Source organism: Salvelinus sp. IW2-2015, linkage group LG17, assembly GCF_002910315.2.
Source record: "Salvelinus sp. IW2-2015 linkage group LG17, ASM291031v2, whole genome shotgun sequence".
In the NCBI taxonomy this organism is placed as follows: domain Eukaryota; kingdom Metazoa; phylum Chordata; class Actinopteri; order Salmoniformes; family Salmonidae; genus Salvelinus; species Salvelinus sp. IW2-2015.
In genome coordinates this window covers 39192548-39217021 of record NC_036857.1, presented here as the reverse complement: position 1 = coordinate 39217021, position 24474 = coordinate 39192548, and the positions used below count along the sequence as shown (strand labels likewise).

General features: G+C 40.3%; 1 protein-coding gene across 1 annotated transcript in view; it reads right to left on the bottom strand.

The window, feature by feature from the left end:
- The window catches only part of LOC111976345 (pro-neuregulin-3, membrane-bound isoform-like), a 198669-nt gene that overhangs the window by 4914 nt on the left and 169281 nt on the right, over positions 1–24474 (bottom strand). The window contains exons 7-8 of the mRNA XM_070447752.1: positions 19706–19821; positions 18928–19083 (exon numbers count right to left, since the gene is read on the bottom strand). Of these exons, the coding sequence (XP_070303853.1) occupies positions 18928–19083; positions 19706–19821 (272 nt within the window). The remainder of the gene's footprint in view (positions 1–18927; positions 19084–19705; positions 19822–24474) is intronic.

Here is a 24474-nt window from a genome sequence, read left to right as displayed (position 1 = left end):
AATGTGTTTGAGCCAATCAGTTGTGTTGTGACAAGGTATACAGAAGATAGCACTATTTGGTAAAAGACCAAATCCATATTATGGCAAGAACAGCTCATATAAGCAAAGAGAAACGACAGTCTATCATTACTTTCAGACATGAAGGTCAGTGAATAAGGAACATTTCAAGAACTTTGAAAGTTTCTTCAAGTGCAGTCACAAAAACCATCAAGCGCTATGATGAAACTGGATCTCATGAGGACCAACATGGGAGATGAAGACCCAGAGTTACCTCTGCTGCAGAGTTCATATGAGTGTTACCAGCCTCAGAAATTGCAGCCCAAATGCTTCACAGAATTCAAGTAACAGACATATCTCAACATCAACTGTTCAGAAGAGACTGCGTGAATCAGGCCTTCATGGTCGAATTGCTGCAAAGAAACCACTACTAAAGGATACCAATAATAAGAAGAGACTTGCTTGGGCAAAGAAACACGAGAAATGGACATTAGACCGGTGGAAATCTGTCCTATGCTCTGATGAGTCCAAATTTTAGATTTTGGGTTCCAACCGCCGTGTCTATGTGAGCCGCAGAGTAGGTGAACGGATGATCTCCGCACGTGTGGTTCAAACCGTGAAGCATGGAAGAGGAGGTGCAGCATGGAAACATGTGCAGAATTGTAGGAAATTAGCTGTAAAACTGCAAATGTTTCTCTCTGCTCCATGGCAAAATAAGTAGAATTGCATTAAATTATTTGAGCCCCCAACACAATGTTGTTTAGGAATCCAATAGGCTAGGGCCGGCTCTGACTGAAGGTGTGGGTATGGATGTAGGTATGCATGTGGGTACGCAGACCCGCGAGCCACTGCCACCCCTCATGATGAGTTCCGATTTGTGGCCACCACCCCCATAAAAGTCAAAGTTGTGCATCCCTGGTGTAAAATTAGCTAAGCAGCTGGCTGTAGCCCATGTACCCAAAAACATAAATTCAGAGTCCAGCTAAATTATCTAGATAGTGTTACGAATTAGCTAGCATTAAACCCCCGTACCATGCAGACCTTACTTGCTACGAAGTTACAGAAAACTAAACCAACAACCAAAAAAACTCAATTGGATTCATTCTAAACGTAGGACCAACGAGGTAAAATGTAGCTAGCTAGCATTCATTTGTTTATGCAGAGACATCTTTGTTGCAGCATCTTATGAGTGATGAACATTTTCCGGTCTTTCTGTGTTACAAAATGTGTTGCAGTCATGACGCAAGTGGCACTAGTGCTGTAAAATACTCCCATGTATCTCGTTTGACCACCTGTTTTCAACTACATTTCAGTCAGCTATCGTCATTGCGAACTAGCACTTCACATAGGCTAGCTCAGCTGTTATTAGAAAACGTCTGTGTTACTCAAATCCTGTAGCTAGCTGGCAAGTCCACCTCGGCAACAATGTTATTGGGGTGCAGAATGTTACATTAGTCTTTTCATTTTAAGATAACCTTCAATTAAGTTTGTGGTTACTACTGGTTGCGGATCCGAGGTGAGAGAAATTGTCATGTTTTTTTGTTTTGGTTAAGGCTCAGAGTTGGCTTATTGATATTTTGAAAACTGACACTACTTCCATAGACAGTATGGATAACCGGGAATTGTCAATGACTTGGAACCTCATTTCAGCCAATCAGATTGCAGATTTCCCCGAACGAGTTTTATTTTTATTTATTTAACCTTTATTTAACTAGGCAAGTCAGTTAATAACAAATTCTTATTTACAATGACGGCCTACCAAAAGGCCAAATGCTTCCTGCGGGGACAGGGGCCTGGGATGAAAAATAAATACAATATTAATATAGGACAGAACACACATCACAACACTACATAAAGAGAGACCTAAGACAACATAGCAAGGCAGCAACATGACAACACAGCATGGTAGCAACACAACATGGCAGCAGCACAAAACATGGTACAAACATTATTGGGCACAGACAACAGCACAAAGGGCAAGAAGGTAGAGACAACAATGCATCACACAAAGCAGCCCTAACTGTCAGTAAGAGTGTCCATGATTGAGTCTTTGAATGAAGAGATTGAGATAAAGCTGTCCAGTTTGAGTGTTTGTTGCAGCTCGTTCCAGTCGCTAGCTGCAGCGAACTGAAAAGAGGAGCGACCCAGGGATGTGTGTGTTTTGGGGACCTTTAAAAGAATGTGACTGGCAGAACAATGTTGTATGTGGAGGATGAGGGCTGCAGTAGATATCTCAGATAGGGGGGAGGGAAGCCTAAGAGGGTTTTATAAATAAACATCAACCAGTGGGTCTTGTGACAGGTATACAGAGATGACCAGTTTACAGAAGAGTATAGAGTGCAGTGATGTGTCCTATAAGGAGCATTGGTGGCAAATCTAATGGCCAAATGGTAAAGGAAATAAGGAAATATGGTACAGTATTGAGATCTAATTTTAAAATGTGTCATAATTCTCAAATGCTGTTAGTGAAACCTAATAAGACCCACTCACCAAAGCCCCGAGGAGTGAGCCATTGTTATTGTCTGACTTCAGAGACCATAAATGTCCATAAATGAGTACAAATAATTGAACTACTTTCCCCATTCTTCTGTATTACAGGGGGATGTGTGCACTGGAGGTAAATCCAGCGCATCTTAACATATCTAAAAATAACTGACATGGCACATTTGGCTTCAATCCATTCTTCATCTGTGACAGGTAAATATGTCTTTCTGACAGTGTTTAACGAAACTGACAATGCTCGTTGGGGATTTGCTGTCAAAATTGAAAAGACGGCCGGGTTCTCATGCCAATATTCACTCTTTTGTTCTCTCTCGCTGTCTTCTTTATGGTCTCTCTCCCTTCCTCATTCTCGCTCTCTCCCTCACTCCTTCGCCCTCTCTGCTTTACATTTGAGCCATTTAGCAGATGCTCTTAGTGATGCTTTCTCTCTCTCTCTCTCTCGCGCTCTCGCTCTCTCGCTCTCTCGCTCTCTCTCTCTGCTTATTCCCAGAGACCCGAGGGTGTCTCCATGGCAATGAGGGAGGGAGAGTTTTGTATGGCTGTTAAATCTAGAAATAGGTCAGTCCAACTTCCCTGGGACAGCACCGACTTTCTTTGCTGATGGATCTGTAAAAGGGTTATCAATAGTTAATATGTTCCAACTAGTCAACTAACTAAACCAATCTTTGCCTGTCGGTGAGAAGAGAAAAGCACTCTTATACCACTCGTTCCCTGAGGATTTGCAAGCCATTAATTGGCTATGGCTACAGATTCCTCCTCTGCTGCTTTAAAAAAATATCCTAGTTATCTCTCCCTCTCTGCATGTGTGTTTGTGTGTGAATGGATACTATGTGTGTGTTTGTGCACATGTGTGCATACTCTACGTATGGCCTGCATACTATGTGTTTGTGTATGCATGCAAAACCTGCACACTGTATGTGTTGTGCGTGAGCATGTGTGTGTGCATAGTGTCCGTGTGCATGCATACTAGTCTGTATGCTGTATGTGTTGGCGTGTGTTTGTACAGTGCTCCAGGAGATCTACTCACAGCCGTTGAACGAATATGCTGAGCTTCCTGCATGCTACCCTGTTTAATACGAATACTAATTATGGAAAAGTTTGATAAAAAAAGAGTTTGACAACAGTTTGTACTTTACAAGTCACTGTGATGCTCGAACAGGTTGGCATGCTAATAAGAACTTTGCCTGGGACTTTCAAGTGCAATAAATTCTCTCAGAGACCTATGGTTGTGTCTCAAATGGCACCCTATTCCCTTTGTAGTGCACTACTCATTGGTTGCACATTTTGTAGACTGACTCTCGACTGAACATTCTACTCAATGCATTTTCATATGGGGTCGATGACGATTTCATCAAAAGTGCATTATAGTGGCTTGGAACATTTCTAATGTTCCAAGAGATTGACTTTAGATGTGGTATAACATTAGCTAACTAGCTAAGATTTAGGGGAGAGTACTGGATTTTATCTAGCTAACGTATTGTGTGTAGATTGATGAGGAAAATTTTACATTTAATACATTTTAGAATAAGACTGTAACGTAACTAAATGTCTAAAAAGTCACGGGTTCTGAATACCTTCTTAAAGCACAGTATAAGTATAACTGTAGAGCCTGTCATTGGTTTTACCTGGAACCAGAGGGCTCTTCATGAGAGGGTTCTGAATGGGACTCAAAAGGGTTCCCCTACAGGGATAAATCAAATGGTTCTATGTGGCACCCAAAAGGGTTCCTAAATATGGACAAATAACATAATATCCATTGTAGGGGTGTGCCGAGTTCTCTGATAAAAATAGTATCGTAACGGATATTGATCATTTTACGAATACTAATTATGACATGAGTATTTCCTGTAATTTTCAGCTGCCAGCACGCATCTCTACTTCACTCAAACAGTGTGAAGCACTGTGTGCTTCAAACACATATTAGTTAGTTCTTCTGTCTGTAAAGAAACTGGACGATTGGATGAGAACAATCCGCTCTCCGTCTGCTCTCATTTCCCCAGACAGACACACGCCAGAATCCATAGCTAGTCATTGTTGTTTAATCTAGTTATTTTCTGTAGACTTTGCTGTGGGCATATGGTTGTTTTTCTCGGTCTACTTGCAGTTGTTTAGTAGGCCTACTTTGTCTGTCCGTATAATTATTCCATTGCTGACGACGTCTGTTATGTCGTGCTCCAAGCCCATGCTTCTTGCTATTATTATTATTATTATTTATTCTCGCCCAAGCATGTTTACCAAGTGACAGATCATTAGAAAATAAAATTTCAAATGTAGATTGTTTATTTTGATTGTACAAATGTTGTGGCATAAGTGTCAGGAGASAAAAGTTTTGATCCTCTTGAATGTTAAACAATTGTATGGGGCAAGCGAATTAGCCTACCTGCATATAAATCTGTCTGGAATAAATGCAGGCAGTAGTAGTCAGCCATGCATTAGGGTATTTGTTAGTCCTATTCAATTATCATGCGAAATAGGCTAAGTAAGTAAATAGCCCTAATGTGCATTTTCATCTGTCTGGATCGTTTACCTTTGAACAATGTGTGTGAATAAGTGACGGAACATAACGACGCGCTTTGCGATGCAATTTGAGTGACAGCGCAGTATTGTACTTGAGGTATAGGCTTTACCGGCATTTAAAGCACACTTCTGTTTTTTCCGATTTATGATTAAATCTCATTACGAGTATTAAGTGTGATAAAACAGATACGATTATGAATACGAGTATGAAGAGATCAGCACACCCCTAGTCTATTGGTTCTAATCTTTTAACACTCTTTATCATACCCACAGATCCATTGGCATAGCAACAGATCCATTGGCATTCAGGTCGCTGGCAACCGAGAGGTTCAATTCTAATCCCAAGAGAGGTTGACTCCCAAATATTTAGAATTTCCCAGCATGCTCTTTTGCAGTTAGATGTTTAGAATTGTTCAATATATGTGTTTTTGCATGTACAGTACATTGATTGATTAATTGATCTAATGCTATACAAAGATACAGCATACATGGTTAATATTTGCCATATACCTCTGCTAAATCACATTTATCAATAAAAAAGCTATTTTTTATATAATCAGATTTTTGTCAACAAAATGAGTGCTCAGGGAGGTGACCAAGAACCCGATGGTCACTCTGACAGAGCTCCAGAGATTCTCTATGGAGAGGGGAGAACCTTCCAGAAGGACAACCATCTCTGCAGCACTCCACCAATCATGATTTTATGGTAGAGTGGACAGACGGAAGCCACTCCTCAGTAGTTTGCGAAAAGGCACCAAAATGACTCTCAGACCATGAGAAACAAGATTCTCTGGTCTGATGAAACCAAGAGTGAACTCTTTGGCCTGTGTGGTGGATGAATCAGAATTAGTTGGGTAACATAAGTAATTAAGATGTCTTATCTGCATAATATGCTTATGTGATATACTTGTCTATTAGAATGTATTTCTTTGGACTCTGGTGTTGGCAGTTGTACTTCTTCCCTCAGCTGGGGCTCAGTCACTTGGGGCCCAGAGAGGGGAGAGGTCAGGCTTGTCTTTTACATGTGTCTGGTGCTATGCAGAATATCAGAAAGGGAAGAGGACAGGATGGAACATGGTTTTCATATGTGAATGTGTCTTTACCTATTCTTAAACCATGTGAAGGGATGGCGTGATTAATGAGGAGCCAATTACTTGTCTCCACAATGTCTGTGCGCAAGTCACTCCCTCCTTTGGCATTGGGGGGAGGTGTATGGCAGTGCCTGGAACCCTTGTATGTCCTCTCTGATGTTGCACTTATCCTGGGATAGTGTATGACCTAGAGGCTCACTCCCCTCAGTTAGCTTGTCTAGGAGAGGGGTCAAGAAGGGGTTTTTACTTGAGATGGGAGTATCTAGAGTTGACAATTGAGTTATGCCATTGGATGAAGTAATGGTTCTGTGCTATGAAGTACCAGGAACGAGATTAGAACCTCATCTTAGGGACCAAACTGAACGATAATTTATAGCAAATGTTATCTGGATAAGGGATACTCCTTTCTCAATTGTAAAGTCCCTTTGTGAAGTGTTCCTAATATCTGTGGTTCGTCATGTAGGTTGAGAGGGGTGTATCTTGGCTATAAAATATCTTTGTACTTTTGTGTTGTCACTTTCAATGGTTCATTAGAAATGGCGCATCATTGAAAGTCAAATGCTATTGCAAAGCTCTTATTATTAAAAATGTAGTTTAAGTATAACGCTGACTGGTGTGTGAAGTTTGTTTCTCCTCATTTGGTAATACAGAAATTAGCCACCACACCTGAATGCCAAGTGTCATGTCTGGAGGAACACTGGCACCATCCCTACGGTGAATAATGGAGGTGGCAGCATCAAGCTTTGGAGATGTTTTCAGCGGCAGGGACTGGGAGACTAGTCAGGATCGAGGGAAAGATGAATGGAGTAAAGTACAGAGAGATCCTTGATGAAAATCTGCTCCAGAGCGCTCAGGACATCAGCCTGTGGCGAAGGTTCACCTTCCAACAGGACAACGGCCCTAAGCACAATGCCAAGACAACGCATGAGTGGCTTCGGGACAAGTTTCTGAATGTCCTTGATCGCCTAGCCAGAGCCCGGACTTGAACCCGATCGAACATTTCAGGAGAGACCTGAAAATAGCTGTGCAGCGACGCTCCCCATCCAACCTGACAGAGCTTGAGAAGATCTGCAGAGAAGAATTGGAGAAACTACCCAAATACAGGTGTGCCAAGCTTGTAGCATTTTACCCAAGAAGACTCGAGGCTGTAATCGCTGCCAGACGTGGCCACGAGCCATTTAAATTACAGGTTGTAACAAAACAAAATATGAAAAACGCCAAGGGGGATGAATAGTTTTGCAAGGCACTGTACACTGTCATAAGGCATTTGTGTATGTGTTATGAATGACAAAGTTTTCTTACTTTAAAGTAAGTAAACTGTCACGCGATATAGAGACTACAGTTGAAGTTGGAAGTTTACATACACTTAGGTTGGAGTCATTAACTCTTTTTTCAACCACTCCACAAATTTCTTGTTAAGTCGGTTACGACATCTACTTTGTGCATGACAAGTCATTTTTCCAACAATTGTTAACAGACAGATTATTTCCCTTATAATTCACTGTATCACAATTCCAGTGGGTAAGAATTTTACATACACTAAGTTGACTGTGCATTTAAACGACTTTGAAAATCTGTACAAACAATAGTACGCAAGTATAAACACCATGGGACCACGCAGCCGTCATACCACTCAGAGATGAACATACTTTGGTGCGAAAAGTGCAAATCAATCCCAGAACAACAGCAAAGGACCTTGTGAAGATGCTGGAGGAAACAGGTACAAGAGTATCTATATCCACAGTAAAACGAGTCCTACATCGACATAACCTGAAAGGCCACTCAGCAAGGAAGAAGCCACCGCTCCAAAACTGCCATAAAAAAAGCCAGACTACGGTTTGCAACTGTACATGGGGACAAAGATTGTACTTTTTGGAAAAATGTCCTCTGGTCTGATGAAACAAAAATAGAACTGTTTGGCCATAATGACCATCGTTATGATTGGAGCAAAAGGGGGAGGCTTGCAAGCCGAAGAACACCATCCCAAACGTGAAGCACGGGGGTGGCTGCATCATGTTGTGGGGGTGCTTTTCTGTGGGAGGGACTGGTGCACTTCACAAATGGATGGCATCATGAGGGAGGAAAATTATGTGGATATATTGAAGCAACATCTCAAGACATCAGTCAGGAAGTTAAAGCTTGATCGCAAATGGGTCTTCCAAATGGACAATGACCCCAAGCATACTTCCAAAGTTGTGGCAAGTTGACTTAAGGACAACATAGTCAAGGTATTGGAGTGGCCATCTGTTAGGAATTTTGTTAATAATAACTAAAACTATTTCTAGATTTAGATAAAACTATAACTAATTGAACTCTGCACGCCTAGTGAAAGAGATTTGTGCTGTGGGTTATAAAGTAAGCAAAAAGGGTCGTTAAACTATGGTTGAACTGACCCAACTTAGCCCTGAGATGTTTAGATAAGGCAGTGAGTAACTTTTTAGGTCTTCCATTATCTTGAGTTGTCTGCTAAAGTGGTAATAAATTATAGTGAGCCTTCAGGAGAATAGATTATATTGTGTGTCATGTGTGTGCGCTGGGGAGTTGGAATGAACTTTTGAACCTGTTTTATATTGTTCAGGAGGAGGAGATTTATTCTGTAACCTATGACGTCATATCTTGTATATAAACTGTTGTTTATGGTCAAATGGTAGCGTGCTCCGAGAATAAATACTATTATCTAATTTTAATAAGACTGTATCCTGTCTATTTTATGTTAATAAGTATCTTACAAATTCTTATAAATAGACAGATTGATTTTAATTAATGAGTACATAGAGGAATTATTTAATTCCCTTAACACCATCACAAAGCCCTGACCTCAATCCTATAGAATATTTGGGGGAAGAACTGAAAAAGCGTGTGTGAGCAAGGAGGCCTACGAACCTGACTCAGTTACCCCAGCTCTGTTAGGAGGAATGGGCCAAAATTCACCCAACTTATTGTGGGAAGCTTGCGGAAGGCTACTTGAAACGTTTGACCCAAGTTAAACAATTTAAAAGCAATGCTACCAAATACTAATTCAGTGAATGTAAACTTCTGACCCACTGGGAATGTGATGAAAGAAAAAAAAGCTGAAATGTATCATTCTTTACTATTATTCTGACATTTCACATTGTTAAAATAAAGTGGTGATCCTAACTGACCTAAAACAGGGACTTTTTACAAGGATTAAATGTCAGGATTTGTGAAAAACTGAGTTTAAATGTATTTGGCTAATGTGTATGTAAACTTCCGACTTCAACTGTATATGTTATGAATGTTATGTTATGAATGACCAAAGGAGTCTCAATTCAAAATATGTATTACAGGACACTACATAAAGTGTCAATAAATAGCCTATAAATGTTTAGCCGATTGATGAAGGTTCCAATAATCCACAAGTTACTGTAGGGTGTGAGAAGTACTTAGATGGGTTGCTGTACCTGCAAAGCTTGCATTTGTGTTTGTCAAAGCCAAGGTGATTTGTTGTAGTCCTACCTGGTCCTACCTGGTACTACCTAGCCACCAGGTATTCCTCTTCTGTTCTCATACTGGAGACCAGGGCTTGATTACAACTGGTTACAAAGGGTGTCAACATTTTGTGGCTGATCTTTCAGCGAGGAAGAGGGCGAATGTGTCAAAGAACTGACTGGTCCCAGCACCGCACGATATGGCTCGTTAGATTGTTGTGTGAGTGTCTGTGTACTGAGGAACAAGTAACTTGGTTCCAGAATAAAGACACTTTCAATTTCCTTATGTTGGGCCCTTTCACCAAGGTGATGCCTGGTGTGACCAACATGACTTCTATTTAGAGCATGTGTCATCCTGCAGCACAACATGTCATCCTTTCTAAACGCACATGTTTGTCATATGCGACATAGGAGTATGACACATTTAACATGGGTGATTGTCAAATTATGTCATAAAGCATGACATGTGGTTATAGGTGATTTGTGACACATTTATGTAGTGCTTATGAAGGCTTTATGAAGCGGGACCAGAATTGGTCGTTATGCTTTGTGATTCAAGAATTATTTGTTTGGTAATCGACCAAAATAGTTAGCTACATAAAGCTATGTTTGCCTGTTCAGCACATTGCCATTAACTCCAACTGTGAACTGACCTACTTGAACGACTGAATGAATAATAATGTGGTCAGTCAAGTAAACAATGGCTCTTCGGCACTACATATCGGTAGACTATGGTTGAGGGACGGGAAACTCCAGTCCTCGGAGGCCAGAGTGGTGTCACACTTTTCCCCTAGCAAACACAGCTGATGAAAGTAATTGCATTCTAAACTGAGGATCATGATTAGTTGATTATTGGAGTCAAGTGTTAGCTGGTGCAAAAGTGTGACACTAGTCAGGCACCCGAGGACTGGAGTTGCCCATCCCTGTTATAATATAATGGTTACATTAGCATGACACATGTTACACTGGTTACAGCACAACACCACATCCTATGTAAAGGACACTGTTGTGACACTGACTTATTTGGTAGTAATGCCCCCCCCCCCATTTAGCCGTGGTCAACAGAGCATTGATGGAGATTCACAACCCTGGAGAGCATTGAAGAAGAGGAAGTAGTTGAAGTCATAATCAATGTTTATTTTGCATATGCACAGGATACAGTAGGGTGTACAGTACATGGGAATATGACATTGAATTGTACCATGTACTATTGACTAACAATTTGTTCATGTTTTCCCACAGTGCCATCCACCCCCACAGACTCGGACTCGTCCCTCATGTCCCAATACCAGCTAAAGATTGTTATATCCAAAACTTTGAACATCCCACAAAGCACCATTAAATCCATTATTATAATTTTTTACGAATATGGCACCACAACAAACCTGCCAAGAGAGTGCCGCCCACCAAAACTCATGGAGCAGGCAAAGAGAACATTAATCAGAGAGGCAACAAAGAGGACAAAGATAACCCTGAAAGAGCTGCAAAGCTCCACAGTGGAGATTGGAGTATCTGTCCATAGGACCACTTTAAGCCATACACTCCACAGAGTTGGGCTTTACGGAAGAGTGGCCAGAAAAAAGCCATTGCTTAAGAATAAAATAAGCAAACATGATTAGTGTTCGTCAAAAGGCATGAGGGAGACTCCGCAAACATATGGAAGAAGGTGCTCTGGTCAGATGAGACTAAAATGTAGCTTTTTGGCCATCAAGGAAAACACTATGTCTGGCGCAAACCCAACACCTCATCACCCCAAGAACACCATCCCCACAGTGAAGCATGGTGGTGGCAGAACCATGCTGTGGGGATGTTTTTCCATCGGCAGGGACTGGGAAACTGGTCAGAATTGAAGGAATGACGGATGGCGCTAAATACAGGGAAATTCTTGAGGGAAACCTGTTTCAGTCTTCCAGGGATTTGAGCAGGACAATGCAGGACAATGACCCTAAGCATACTGCTAAAGCAACACTTGAGTGGTTTAAGGGGAAACATTTAAATGTCTTGGAATGGCCTAGTCAAATCCCAGACCTCATTTCAATTGAGAATCTGTGGTATGACTTAAAGGTTGCTGTACACCAGCAGAACCCATCCAACTTGAAGGAGCTGGATAAGTTTTGCCTTGAAGAATGGGCAAAAATCCCAGTGGCTAGATGTGCCAAGCTTATAGAGACTTGCAGCTGTAATTGCTGCCAAAGGTGGCTCTACATAGTATTGACTTCGGGGGGGTGAATGGACTTGAGCGTGCATTACTATGCACGCTCAAGTCCAGTCTTATTTTTTGTTTGTTTCACAAGGAAACATACTTTGCATCTTCAAAGTGGTAGGCATGTTGTGTAAATCAATTGATACAAACCCCCCAAAAATACATTTTAATTTCAGGTTGTAAGGCAATAAAATAAGAAAAATGCCAATGGGGGTGAATACTTTCGCAAACCACTGTAATCATGATCTTCAGTTTAGGATGCAATTAGTTTTATCATCTGTTTTATCGCCCCCGAGGACTGGAGTTTCCCATCCCTGGCCCATATTCTACCAATATGTCATCCAGATGAGCCGTTGTTTACTTGACTGACCATGTCGGTTAGTCATTCAGTCCTTCAAGTTGGGCAGTTCACAGTAGGAATCAATGCCATGCTATGTAGACACTGTGCTGAACAGGCAAACAGTTTCATGTCGCTAACTATTTTGGTCGATTACCAACCAAATAATCATTGAATCACAAAGCGTAACAGAAAAATCCACAGCATTTCGCAACTGTCTTTTGGCATTGATTATTTCACAACCACAACTTCTACAACCTTAGTAGGCATACATTTTTAACACTTATTTTGGATATAAACTGCTTGCTGTAGTTTTGAAGTAATCACAAAAAAACAGACCTTATTTTAGGGCATTTTTCACCCTGACAGCTCCTATTAGTTCTTTGAGCACCATGGAACCAACTCGCCTTCCAACTGTTCTATTCCAAGCCCACTGTTGAACATCACAATGCCTGCTTCGCTATTGTTGGCAATAAGACCTGTCCACGGTGAACTCATACATCAGGTAATTTATTAATAACAAGGTTACAGCTACTTGGTGCACAAGTTCACTGTTTGCCTGGGTACACATTGTTGTGACCCACAGTGCTAATTATGGCTGGTGCATAGCCATCAAACGTTAAACATTTTCTGATCATGGTTAACCATATTTTTTTTCAGAAAAAAGATGTAAACCTTAACAAAACGCATGTCCCTGTCCTCTTTTTCAAAATGTGGCCCATTTAAACAGCCAGAAGACATTTCTTAATTAAAAAATTACTTTTTATAGCTACTAGGTAATTTGATATGCGTCGAAATCTGTTTGTTAGTCGGCATCAAATTGAGCGAATGCTGCGCAGGTTCACTGAGTTGCAAACCAAATGGATAGGTCTAGCTCATTGATTTGTAGTTCTGACGCAGTTGCTACCTCAGATTATGAGCCTAGCAAGTGTCACTAATGAGTTACGTAGTACCCACAGAAGGCCACAGGGAGGAGCAAGAGAGCTATAAACCCATACTGTTTTTTTGCTTTAAAATCCTAAACCTACATATAACCTATTTTAGCCCTAACCCCTAACAATAGGTATAACCTATTTTAGCTTTAACCCTAAACCCTAATTCTTGGGTAAGGTAGCCTAGAACACTTTAAAAACGATTTTTATAATAATATTATGTTAGTAAATACCATTATAGTTCTAAGTAGCATTTTGATTGTTATTTTAATCAAAACCTATGTAAGTATTTTGCAGTTTTGTTGTTATTAGGTATTTTATGGTATTTATTATTGCAAGGCAGAACACTTAATAAACAAGCCACATTTTATTTTTCAAATATGGTTTGAACTGGGTGTGACCTAGTAACCTATATGTGAAAGTCCAGTAATTTGCTGGGATAGGCAGGTTTAAGACCAGAAATGAATAAGAAAAATACACTATATTTCTCAGCTGCCTCACCAATGTCTCTATGTAAATTACTTTTAATTGATAAATATTTCCAATAGATGGCAGCATAAGACCACGAAGCATCATTTATAGGCTATAGCAGAATATGATTGACATAAAATAGCATGCAACCAAAGACTATATGTACCATGATTTTCTAAAATGGTCACTCATTACAGGTAGCTATAAATATCTTGTATTAGGCATGTGTTGCTTTTGGGAGAGCCCAAAAAATAGTGACTATAGCAGGTATTGAACCTCTGCCAAATAATCACTAGACAGATGCGCTAACCTCAACCCTAGTAGACATGCATAAAAAAAACTCTTAACATATATTATGAGTAAAGAGCCTTGAATAGAAAAGACAAGAGTGCTTCTTCCAGCCACCAATAAATGACATCACGCAACCCTCGCGGAAGCAAATTTACCTCAACATACCCTCGCTGCCGCAGAAGGCACAAACTTTTGGCGGGGCTTGTTGAGTGGGTCAATGCTGGTTGATGAATTTGACAATAAATGCCCTGGGAAGATATGTTTTTGTTGACCAGAGGTGACTGAATTAATGTTCAGGCTTATTGATCATCGTTATAGTAATGAAATATAATTTCAGAACCTGAGCATAAAAACAGGTAATATTAAACATGAATCATCATTATATTACCTCATAGCAATCTGTTAAATGCTTTTTCAGTCCTTCCTCTTGCGTGTAGAAAGGGACAGAAAAAAGTTTTCCTGTGAGGGAAGTGGTGTATCCGGGGAGAATAATGATCTTCTGAAATTTCATTTGTGGTCTTATGCTGCTATTTATTGGAATTATTTAGCAACTGCAGTAATACTGAATAATGTGTATATCCTGACTAAAGTAGTAATTACTCAGAATAGCTAAATAACAAAGAATGAAACTCAAACATCATACATTTAGTTAAATCATTTTTTTGTACAATTTATTTAGATGTGTGACATCTGCCAAAGTAACACCCCGTTAAGATATAAACACAGACACTGAATATCTGCTTATTTTTTTCTAAATCTGGTAGCTCTCAAAAGAGCCTTTGCTTTGCTGAGCAGTTCGTTTTCAGGGGTGTGCTGCCTGCCATGAATAATGAAAAGTTAAGATATTGCCACGCTTTCACATAGAGACGTAGTTTATGTTTACATTTTAGCAGACGCTCTTATCCAGAGCGACTAGGATAAGTGCCTTGCTCAAGGGTACATCAAAAGATGTTTCACCTAGATGGTTCGGGGATTCAAACCAGCCACCTTTCGATTACTGCCCAACGCTCTCAACCGCTAGATTACAAAACACAAAATATTAAACACAAAAAGGCAAATGGTAGTAGATAAATGGTAAGCTGGTTAAATAAAAGACGGATCTTAGAACTTTCAGACTGACGGAGCGGCCTTCTGGTCAGACTTCGGAGGCGCGCACACCACCCACCGCTTCCGAGTATTTTACTCGGTAATGTCCAGTCTCTAGATAACAAGGTAGATGAAATTAGGTCAAGGGTTGCTTTCCAGAGAGATATCAGGGATTCTCTCTAGGGACATGCTGTCGGAGTCGGTATAGCCACCGGGATTCTTTATGCCTTGCGCCGACAGGAATAAACATCTCTCCGGTAAGAAGAAGGGCGGGGGTGTATGTTTGATGATTAATGACTCACGGTGTAATTGTAATAACATACAGCAACTCAAGTCCTTTTTTTCACCCGACCTAGAATACCTCAATCAAATGCCGACCGTATCATCTCCCAAGAGAATTCTTGTCGGTTATTGTCACAGCTGTGTATATCCCCCCTCAAGCCGATACCATGACAACCCTCAAGGAACTTCACTGGACTCTTTGCAAACTGGAAACCATATATCCTGAGGCAGCATTTACTGTAGCTGGGGATTTTAACAGAGCAAATTTGAGAACAATGCTACCTAAATTCTATCAGAATATTGATTGTAGTACCCGGGCTGGCAAAACACTGAATCACTGCTACTCTAACTTCCGCGATGCATACAAGGCCCTCCCCCGCCTCCCGTTCTGCAAATCTGACCTTGACTCCATTTTGCTCCTCCCCTCCTATAGGCAGAAACTCAAACAGGATGCACCTGTGACAATAACTATTCAACGCTGGTCTGACCAATCGGAATCCACGCTTCAAGATTGTTTTGATCATGCTGACTGGGACATGTTCCGGGTAGCCTCCAAAATAACATAGATTTATATGCTGATTCGGTGAATGAGTTTATAAGAAAGTGCAAAGGAGATGTTGTACCCACTGTGACTATTAAAACCTACCCTAACCAGGAACCATGGATAGATGGCGGCATTCGCGCAAAACTGAAAGCGCAAACCTCCGCATTTAACCATGGAAAGATGATTGGGAATATGGCCGATAACAAACAGTGTAGTTATTCCCAAGGCAATCAAACAAGCGAAATGTCAGTATAGGGACAAAGTGGAGTATCAATTCAACGGCTCAGACACGAGACGTATGTGGCAGGGTCTACAGATTATCACAGACTACAAAAATAAAAATCTGCCACGTTACGGACACCGACGTCTTGCTTGCAGACAACCTAAACACCTTCGTTGCCCGCTTTGAGGATATTACAGTACCAAGGACTCTGGGCTCTCCTTCTCCGTGGCCGACGTGAGTAAGACATTTAAACGTGTTAACACTCGCAAGGCTGCCGGCCCAGACAGCATCCCTAGCCGCGTCTTCAGAGCATGCGCAGACCAGCTGGCTGGTGTGTTTACGGACATATTCAATCTCTCCCTATCCCAGTCTGCTGTCCCAACATGCTTCAAGATGGCCACCAATGTTCCTGTATCCAAGAAGGGAAAGGGAACTGAACTTAATGACTATCGCCCCGTAGCACTCACTTTTGTCATCATGAAGTGCTTTGAAAGACTAGTCAAGGATCATATCACCTCCACCTTACCTGTCACCCTAGACCCACTGCAATTTGCATACCGCCCCAATAGATCCACAGTTGATGCAATCTCCATCACACTGCACAATCCCATCAGGACAAGAGGAATACCTATGTAAGAATGCTGTTTATTGTCTACAGCTCAGGATTCAACAGAGGGTGGTGCGGTCTGCACAATGCATCACCGGGGGCAAAATACCTGCCCTCCAGGATACCTACAACACCCGATGTCACAGAAAGGCCAAAAAGATCATCAAGGACAACAACCACCCGAGCCACTGCCTGTTCACACCGCTACCATCCAGAAGGCGAGGTCAGTACAGGTGCATCAAATCTGGGACCGAGAGACTGAAAAATAGCTTCTATCTCAAGGCCATCAGTCAGACTTGAAATCATTAGCCACTCTAACAAATGTTTCACTATTATCTTTATTATTGCCACTTTAATAATGATTTTTACATATCTTGCATTACTCATCCCAAATGTATATACTGTATTTTATACCATCTATTGCATCCTGCCTATGCCGCTCTGTCATTGCTCATCCATATATTGATATGTACATATCCTTATTCCATCCCTTTACTTAGATTTGTGTGTATTAGGTAGTTGTTGTGGAGTTGTTAGATTGCTTGTTTATATTGCTGCACTGTCGGAACTAAAAGCACAAGCATTTCGCTACACTCACAATAACATCTGCTAACCATGTGTATGTGACCAATAACATCTGCTAACCATGTGTATGTGACCAATAACATCTGCTAACCATGTGTATGTGACCAATAACATCTGCTAACCATGTGTATGTGACCAATAACATTTGATTTGACTGCCATTGTTTTGGGGAAATAGGGACATGTCTGTCTATTTTGCCAAATGTCTCAAAATGTATGTATTTTAATGATTTGAAGTTCTACACCATTTTAATCACGATAACCTATTATTGCTAATGATGTAAGTTTGGGCAGTGTACAATGCTGTTACCAATTGCTGGTAGTTAAAACGTCAACAACAACAAAAAATGACTCATGAACTCTGAGGTCATCCCATTGTTTCCTATAGGGGAAATATAGGTATGTCTGTTAATTTCACAAAATATCTCGCAATGTGTATATTTAGATTTTTTTCAAGTCAGACACCATTTTAAAATCAGGAGAATCTCCTCTTTGTAATTATGTAAATCTGGCCAGCAACCGCAGTTGTCATCGATCACTAGACCAGAAATAGTCAGAAGTTTTCATTTTTTCCCTACTTCCTCATTACGCAGACATAAGCACAGTTGACACCATCGAGGTGCGGATGTTTACTTTCTACACAAGTCGGTTTTTTCCCAGTTTCGTCCGACGAACAGATTGTAGTTGTAAAATAAAAAAGGGATACATTTGCTTGTGCCATTTAGGAGAAATGGAATTCTAAGCATCACTCCAGTCAGAAGAGGCTCTCCGAAGTTCCGTTTCAATTCATTTGCTGTGGCCTCGAGCTAGCGTTCGTGCTCAGCCAACGTTCTTTTGCCGTTTTTCAGCCTTGGGTAAATTTTGACTTGTTCTATTGTCCAGCCTAATCTTAGGTTCTTGAAATCCAACTTTCTCCACCAGTATCTCCATGAGAAATCCATGTATGTGTGATGTTAATTTATAGCTAGATTGATGCATTTTATGGGGTGGTTCGGGGCCAAAAATCAACAACCACACACACTACTATGTCAACAATCTGCATATCTAGCTTTAGCCAGCTAGCGTTAGCCAGTTTAAATAAATGCCTTGGGCATCTTGTGGGGTTTGTGCAGTGTAGCTACATGATGTAGCTATCGTTAGATTACTTTGAGTACAAAACAGTCCAAATACAGATGTTAGCTAGCTAAGTAGCAGTGTTAGCTAGCTTGAACATTGAACACACTAAGGTTAAAAACACAACAACCCTTACCTACCAGTCCATGAGAACAGTGGCCATTTCACTCCATTTTCCACCTTTCAAAATTAATTCCAATGTTTATCTGGTTTATGGTCATGGGCAGTCTTTTTCTCACTTTGTCTTCTCTTTTTGTGGTCGAGTTGATTCAGATCCAAGAACGATGTTTGTTTCTGTCAACATTTTCTGAAAACATTGTCCCTGCTACCAGGACAGTTTATCTGAAAATAAGGTAGCTAGTTTGGTCTGCTCTGACTTTCACTTCGTCTCAAGCGCCGGGGCGACGTTCCAGCAGGGTTGTTCGAGTAGGCGGGAAGGCACACCATGCCCAGAAGGCCAGCCCAAGGCTCAACCCACTTGTTTTTGTTCAAAATAAAAATGCAACACAAGATGTGACCCATGGAGTGTTACGCCATTTAAGTTAACTTAGTTCAAGGTGGCTCAAGGTAAACAGAAGATTTATGAATATTATTTCAAAACACATGATTCAAACGGACTTTTATCAAGACCAAACAACCTTGCTATCAACACTGTCCTCATTCAGTTTCAAAGGAAAGCAGAACATCCAGGTGCTTACCCTCTTAAAGACTCCGCCTCCATCTCTGTAGACTCTTTCTCTTGCAGGTGCTGATAGGCGGGGCCAGCAACCCTTGGTCCTCGAGAGATTGGCAGGGTCCTGAAGTGATGAGTGTCCTGGTGTCTTTGGGCTGGACTGAGGGACAGGGAGCTACTCCTGGAATGAGCCAGGGAAAATAATACGTGACAGAAACAGAAAACATTGAAATGGGTCACAAATGGGTCAATGGTTATAGACGCTTAAATGAGCACGTTGTAGTTTCTACTTCTCCGCAACAGTGTGTTCCTGATTTTGGGGGGGGAGGACAAGGGGGAAGGTCTTTACTAGTAAAAAAACAACAAAGAGAAACAGGAGACTATAAAGAAACACATGTCACATGAATACATTGGGGATCATATACCAACATCTATTGCAATTTAAATCTTTTTTGAAGATAAAAATATTAATTTTCCCCATCTGTTGTGAAGCCATCAGTGTGATTTTCATGTTAGCTGCTAACTCTGTTAAACTGTAAATCAAACGGGAATGTCCCGACTCCGTCTGCTTTTAGAGATGCAGATAAGGGCCTTTGTGTCTGGTACCGGAGCCTAGATGCACATTAACATATTTTTTACCAACTGCAATCATCATAAATCTTCTTTACATTCCATGAAAGCGCTGTTTACATTGTGCCATATTGTACATTTTACTTGGCTGCATCCACTTCTGTAGACTGGAGCGGCCCATTTAAACAAGAGGGGCAGGAAGAACAAGAGAAGATGTTCTACTGTATGAGTACCTGAAGCTTTTCCCTTTGGCGAGTGCTCTGTTGAGAGTCGGTGGAGCTGCTGTAGGTGAGCCAGCTGACAGACTGCTGCACCCTTGAGGAGGGGAGGACCCATGAGATTTGTAGCACTGCAGTGAAAGACAAAAATACCAAATAAGGACATGAGTTGAGGAAAGTAAGGAAGTATAGATTAGGACCACATTGAGTTCAGTGTACGTAATATAAACATACTGAATACACCTACAGTATGCACACAAGCCCACATACACACACATATTTACACACACATACGGCCCATTGCAGAGCCGTAGATAACACTCAATTATGCTCAAAGAGATATTCAACGTCTGCTTTTTTACCCATTCATGTTTGTGTTTGAAATTCACTGCATGACTGAAGGACCTTATAATATCAATTAAATCAATTTCAAATTCAGTCTAACACAACAAATTGTGGAAAAAGTCATACTTTCTATTCACACCCCTTGACTTTTTCCACATTTTGTTGTGTTACAGACTGAATCTAAAATAGATTAAATTGAGATTACACCTAATCACAATACCCCATAATGTCAGTGGAAATGTGTTTTTCAATTTTTTATGTATAAAAATAAATTGTTGAAATGTCTTGAGTCAATAAGTATTCAACCCCTTTATGGCAAGCCTAAATAAGTTCAGGCGTAGAGATTTGCTTAACAATTTACATAATAAGTTGCATGGACTCACTCTGTTTGCAATAACATTGTTCAAAATAAATCATTTTTGAATGAGTACCTTGTCTCTGTACCCCACACATACCATTTTCTATAAGGTCCCTCAGTCGAGCAGTGAATTTCAAACACAAAGACAAAAAAAAGCAGACATTGAATATCCCTTTGAATATGGTGAAGTTAGTAATTACACTTTGGATGCTGTATCAATACTGCCAGTCACTACAAAGACACAGGCGTCCTTCCTAACTCAGTTGCCGTGGAGGAAGAAAACCGCTCAAGGATTTCACCATGAGGTCAATGGTGACTTTAAAACAGTTACAGAGTTTATTGGCTGTGAGAGGAGAAAGCTGGATCGATCAACAACATTGTTTTTCATCCAAAAATCGAACCTAATTGAAATAGTGAAAAGAAAGTAGCCTGGACAGAACACAAATATTCCAAAACATGCATCCTGTTTGAAACAAGGCACTAAAGTAATACTGAAAAAAATGTGGCCAAGCAATACACTTAAACTTTTTGTCCTGGATACAAAGTGTTATGTTTGTGGCAAATCCAATTCAACACATTACAGAGTTTTGCTCTCCATCATTTCAAGCATAGTGGTGACTGCATCATGTTATGCGTTTGCTTGTAATCATTAAGGACTGGGGAGTTTCAGAATGAAAAATAAATGTAATGGAGTTATGCACAGGCAAAATCCTACAGGAAATCCTGGTTCAGTGTGATTTCCACCAGACACTGGGAGATGAATTCACCTTTCAGCAGGTCAATAACCTAAAACACAAGGCCAAATCTACACTGGAGTTACTTACCAAGAAGACATTGAATGTTCCTGAGTGGCCGAGCTACAGTTTTTATTTAAATCGACTTGAAAATCTTTGTCAAGACCTGAACATTGCTGTTTAGAAATTATCAACAACCAATTTTATAGAGCTAGAATAATTTAGAATAGAATAATTGGCAAATGTTGCCCCATCCAGGTGTGGAAAGCTCTTAGAGACTTACCGAGAAAGACTCACAGCTGTAATCGCTCCCAAATGTGCTTCAACAAAGTTGACACATTGATGTGAATACTTATTTCATTTACATTTGTCTCTATTTAATTTAATAAATTAGAAATAATTTCTAAAAACATGTTTTCACTTTGTTATGGGGTAATTTTTTAATTCAGCAACAAAATGGGGAATTTGTCAAGGGTATGAAAACTTTCTGAAGTCACTCAGCAGAAAAAGAAGCAATAGTCCTGAGTCACTATAGGAGATGTTCCCCCATGATAAATGCCCCCCTCAGCCCAGGCAGAGTCCCTTTGATTAGACATTACATTAAATAATAGATTAAGCGTCGCCACATTCTGACTACACCCCCTGGCATGGAACTCTCTTCCAATTTATATAGCGCAAGTGAACAGCAAACCTGGTTTCGAAAAACATATCAAGCAACACCTCGTCCCCATGTGACCTACTTGTTGTGTGCATTTACCGACACGCATGTTCAACAGATTTTTTTTAATTGTTTTTTATTTAACTAGGCAAGTCAGTTAAGATCAAAGTCTTATTTACAATGACAGCCTAGGAACTGTGGGTTAAGTGCCTTGTTCAGGGGCAGAACGAATTATTTTTACCTTGTCAACTCTGGGATTCGATCTAGCAACCTTTCAGTTACAGGCCCAACGCTCTAAGCACTAGGCTACCTGCCTCCTGATATATAAACGCACACTACAGGTTAATGTTTTAAATGAATGTAAATTGTAAAGTCTTTTGACTGTAATGTCTTTTTTGTTTTGTCAGACCACAGTCAGTAAGACAAGTTGTCGCCATTGGTGTCGGATAATGGGGATCCTAATGAATCAAATAAATCACAGCACTTTCTACAGCGGTCAGGAATTAATCCCAGACAGGATTACATTTATGGATTCCTACAGAATTTCCCCTAAATTCTTTCTCTTTTCCTGGATCAAAATTAGAACCATTAACTTATAACAAGGTCCTCTGTACTGGGAGCCTTAAGAATTCACTCAAGGCGCAGTGCAATGCCCCAAAGCCTCCTGAACAGAGTTTAACAGAAGATAATGTTATTCCAGGGACTGAAGTTCCCGAGATGGTCAGCCTCTGATCTTACTGTAAGTAATTAAAGCGATTGGATGTGACTTAGGTAGTGTCTCAAATAGAACCCTATTCATTATATAGTGCACAATGAATAGGGTAGTGCAAAAGTAAATAGGATGTCATTTGGGACTCCCGCTGAGTCTATTCAGAACTCTCATTCCTCATAAGATCTCTCACTCTTCTCGTTCTTTACACCCCTGACTCCCGGAGTGACCTGTTACAACTTGTTCTCCACCGGCACAGGAAAATTGGATCATTTTGACTACCCTCTCACAAACTCAGCTGGGGGGAACGGGACGCAGAGGAGGTGGCCGTTGTCATTTGACTCTCTCCGGCACAATTGCAGTAACTTTCTTAAGAGTAATGTAACATGAGTATTATGTCTGCGTCTCACCACTGCCAACAGCATAATTGGCTTACTGAAAATTATGTTATGCCTATCAACACTTGTTTTACCTGAGTTATGATGCCCCAGATACTCAACTAGTCTAAAGAAGGCCCGTTTTATTGCTTCTATGCGCCTATATAGATATTCCATTTAAAAAAAATCTGCTGTTTCCAGCTACAATAGTCACTTACAACATGAACAATGTCTACACTGTATTTCTGATCAATGTGATGTTATTTTAATGGGGAACAAATGTGCTTTTCTTTCAAAAACAAGAACATTTCCAGGTGACCCCAAACTTTTGAATGGTAGTGTATATTCATTCATCTGCTTTTCATATTGATGTACTGTTCCCAATGTCAGAGGCAGGATTGCAATCGGTGTCACAGGAGTCTGTTACTGCACACATGACTAGAAGGTGTGAGAACAAAATTACAAGATTATGTAATAATACTGTTTATGCATCAGATAAGGTTTAATGAATACTTTCTTGTCTGTGGGTTAAGTTGGGCCTCTGGGGCTTGAGCTGACAGTTGACTTGGTGATAAAACCTAAAGACCGCATTCCAGAGATGAGATGTGGTGGGTGTAACCGAGATAGAGAACCTCAGTATCAGTATATTTGAGTTTAACCATAATACTTGTTGTAATATTTGTTCTGACTTTTCTGGGGAATAAAACTGGTATTGCAACCACCTTTGTATGGCTTATTTTAGAAAATGTGATAGTTTGAACAAGGTTTCATTTTGAATTAGTGGGAGGTTGTAATCTGGATAAAAACAAAAATCCAAAGGAGTGAGACATTTTTACTCATCTACTGGAGAACCAGTTTGGATTTAAGTGTAACTTTTGTATGATTGAAGCTTTTAGTGAGACGTTTAATACTTTAATATTAAATTAATAATTGTTGCCACACTAACTCGTATTCATTATATATATTGTGATGGCCTCAAAACCGTTACAATATATATGCAAGTTTAATTTTGTCTGGCTTACCGTTCCAAATAAAGTGAATTATTTTTTGCTCAAATAATTATAAAAAACAAATTGTTTGTCATAGGCAGGGCCATTAGTAAATTGTGATATGACTAAAGAGTTAATCAGTGTGATCCTCTCCATGGTTGCCAGATGATAACTATTTTTGATAACTTTCTATAGAAATGTGTTCATTTATTTTTGATGGGATATGAATACCAAGTATGTCTACTTCACCATCAGGCTATTTGATTGGTGAATAATAATCATTTCTATTGACCCCAAAACAATCTGAAACTCAACCAAAACAAATAGCATATGCATACAACAAGTTTGTGGAGTCACACGCTTGATGTACAGTGCCTTCGGAAAGTATTCAGACTCCTTGACTTTTTACACATTTTGTTATCTTACAGCCTTACATGGTGACCAGACCGATTGCTCGCGTGCGTCCGCATGGCATGTTGATTTTATTCCTCCACACCAGACACAACCAGGACACGCAGGTTGAAATATCAAAATTAAATCTGAACCAACTATATTAATTTGGGGACAGGTCGATAAGCAAATATTTATGGCAATTTAGCTAGCTAGCTTGCTGT